This window comes from Chaetura pelagica, unplaced genomic scaffold (genome assembly GCF_000747805.2).
Source record: "Chaetura pelagica isolate M959 unplaced genomic scaffold, ChaPel_1.0 scaffold686, whole genome shotgun sequence".
NCBI classification, from domain to species: Eukaryota; Metazoa; Chordata; class Aves; order Apodiformes; family Apodidae; genus Chaetura; species Chaetura pelagica.
This window is the reverse complement of record NW_009953594.1, coordinates 101,970-104,391: the sequence shown is the minus strand read 5'-3', so window position 1 is coordinate 104,391 and position 2,422 is coordinate 101,970. Positions and strand designations below refer to the sequence as shown.

Below are 2,422 nucleotides of genomic sequence, written 5' to 3'. Positions count from 1 at the left end.
GCTCTGGCAGCGCCGTAACCGCGGCTTCTCCCTTCCCCCTTCCCGCAGAGCGGCTCCGGGCAGCGCAGCCAAGGCAGCTCCATCCCCCAGAAATCCCAGGCCAACAAGTCTGCCTACAACAGCTACAGCTGGGGAGCCAACTGAGGCCGGGGCCTCCCTTGCCCACCATTTGCTTCCGGAAGAGAATCCACCGAACGAAGAGAATCCACCGAACCCCGACGCCGAAGGATCCCGGGAAGGAGAGGGGGCAGCGCCCGGGCCCCGCAGCCCCCGGGCAGGGCAGGCAGCTCAGCCCTGCCCATCTTCAGCCACCTTTCCTCTTGTATGTAATATAGAATTTGTATTTTTTCTTTTTTTTTTTTTTTTTTTTTTTTTTTTTGTTTTGTTTTGTTTTCCTTTATTTTCTCTCTCTCTCTCTCTGCATTCAGATTACGAACCGTTTGCCGTAGGGGCCTTTTTTGGTTTTTACTCCTTTCTTTCCCCTTTTCCCCACCTCTCCCAGTCCCCCCCAAAAAAAACCCTCCTGCTGCCCCAGAACCTCTCGGATCCAAAGGAGTGGAAGCTGCGAGTCGCCTACAGCAAACCCCCTTATTATTAGGAAATAAGAACAGTAATTGATATGAACAGCATTGTAAGATGAATTAGTTGAAGTGTTTTTTTTGTACCGTGTTCTAAATTTAATGGATAAATGTGTCTTGTATATAAAAACAAAAACCCCACACTGTCCTGTAGTTCTCTCATTTCCTCCCCTACCCTCTCTCCCCTCCCCCCACCCAGGAGGGCACCCCCCAATTTTAAGTTCTCCACCCCTGCCCCCCCTTCCCTGCAGGCCCCGAGTGCAGGTCTTGCCCCTCCCCCTCCTTGCACGCTGGATCTTCTGCTTTTGGTTTGGGTTGGTTTTTTATTTTTGGTCTTTTTTTTTCTATACAGTCCAGATCTTGTATTTTTCAGTTCCAACTGGTCACTTCAACTGAAGCCCCGTGGGGGTGATTTACTAAAGAGAATAAAGATCACAAAGTGATGTGTGTATTTTTTAATACCTGGTTCCAGATTTTTGGCACAGGGGGCAGGAGGCCCTGGGTAAGGCAGGGGAGTATTTTCCCTTCACACCTCTCCCCAGCTTTTTTTATTACTGCTTTTTTGAGGATGTGGGGTTTTCCCCCCCCCCTCTTTTGATGGATTTTTTCCTCTTCCCAGCACCAGGATCCCAGCACAGGGCCATTGTCATCATTTTTCCCTGCCCCTTCCCCATGCCAGGGACCCCCACCCTCCATTTCCCTGCTGTTGCTACTCCCATCTGAGGCTCCTCAGCCCCCTCCTCACCACGAGGGCTTGGGGAAGGGGTGGCTGGCATGGGAGGGGGGTTCCCAGTGCAGGGGAGAGGACAGGACCACCACTCTCCTGGCAGTGGGTGTTAAGCCACTCTCCAGCCCTGTGCTCCTTGTCACCCTCCTTGGAAGAGCCTGGGAGCTGCTGGTGGGGGTGGCTGAGATGCAAGGTAAAGGGCTGGGGGCTTGGGGGGGTCCCTGCCTCTGGGTAAGGGGGGGCACAGTTGGAGCCGGCTCAAGGCTCAAGTCCTTCCCTGTGCTCTGGGGCCCAGGGGAGGGGGAGGGCAGCAGGATGGAGCCACAGAGAGGGCTGGGCACCCAGCAGGGGGGCAGGACCCTGGAGCCCAGCACTGCACCCCTTGTTCCATCAGGAAGCTTTAGAGAATCATTTTGGTTGGAAAATACCTTTAAGATCATTCCCCCAGCTCTGCCAAGGCCACCACTGCCCCAGGTCCCTCAGCAGCATCTCCAGGGCTTGGAAACCCCTCCAGGGATGGGGACTCCACCCTGGGCAGCCTGGGCCAGGGCCTGACAACCCTTCCCAGGAAGGAATTGTTCCCAAGATCCAATCTCAAATTGGATATTAGGAAATGCTCTGCTTGAATCCAAATGTAAACCATGCCCTAAGCAGTGAGGCCAATGGGCAGGGACCAAGGACAGTCTGGAGCCCTTCTTCATGTAGAAGCAACTCAATGTGTCAGAGGCCACTATCAGTATCACAGAACCTCAGCCTGGCTTGGGTTGGAAAGAAACTCAAAGCTCATCCAGTCCCACCCCCTGCATGGGCAGGGACACTTCCCACCAGCCCAGGCTGCTCCAAGCCCCATCCAACCTGCCCTTCAACACCCCCAGGGATGGGGCAGCCACAGCTTCCCTGGGCAACCTGGCCCAGGCTCTCCCCACCCTCACACTCCACAATTCCCTCCTCAGCTCCAACCTCCAGCTCCCTCTCCCACTTTTCATCCCTCCCCCTCATCCCATCCCTCCCTGCCCTTGGCCCAAGTCCCTCCCCAGCTTTCCTGGAGCCCCTTCAGGCCCTGGAAGCTGCTCTAAGGTCTCCCTGGAGCCTTCTCCTCTCCAGGCTCAACACCCCA

The 2,422-nt window shown here is 55.2% G+C and overlaps 2 protein-coding genes across 2 annotated transcripts in view; both read left to right on the top strand.

Annotated features, from left to right (window-relative positions):
- UBAP2L (ubiquitin associated protein 2-like) overlaps positions 1-144 on the top strand; it is a 29,010-nt gene extending 28,866 nt beyond the window's left edge. Inside the window, exon 28 of the mRNA XM_009999787.1 lies at positions 49-144. Coding sequence (XP_009998089.1) covers positions 49-144 — 96 coding nt within the window. The remainder of the gene's footprint in view (positions 1-48) is intronic.
- Positions 145-1,491: 1,347 nt separating this feature from the next.
- Positions 1,492-2,422, top strand: part of HAX1 (HCLS1 associated protein X-1) — a 3,430-nt gene continuing 2,499 nt past the window's right edge. The window contains exon 1 of the mRNA XM_009999786.1: positions 1,492-1,498. Within this exon, the coding sequence (XP_009998088.1) occupies positions 1,492-1,498 (7 nt within the window). The remainder of the gene's footprint in view (positions 1,499-2,422) is intronic.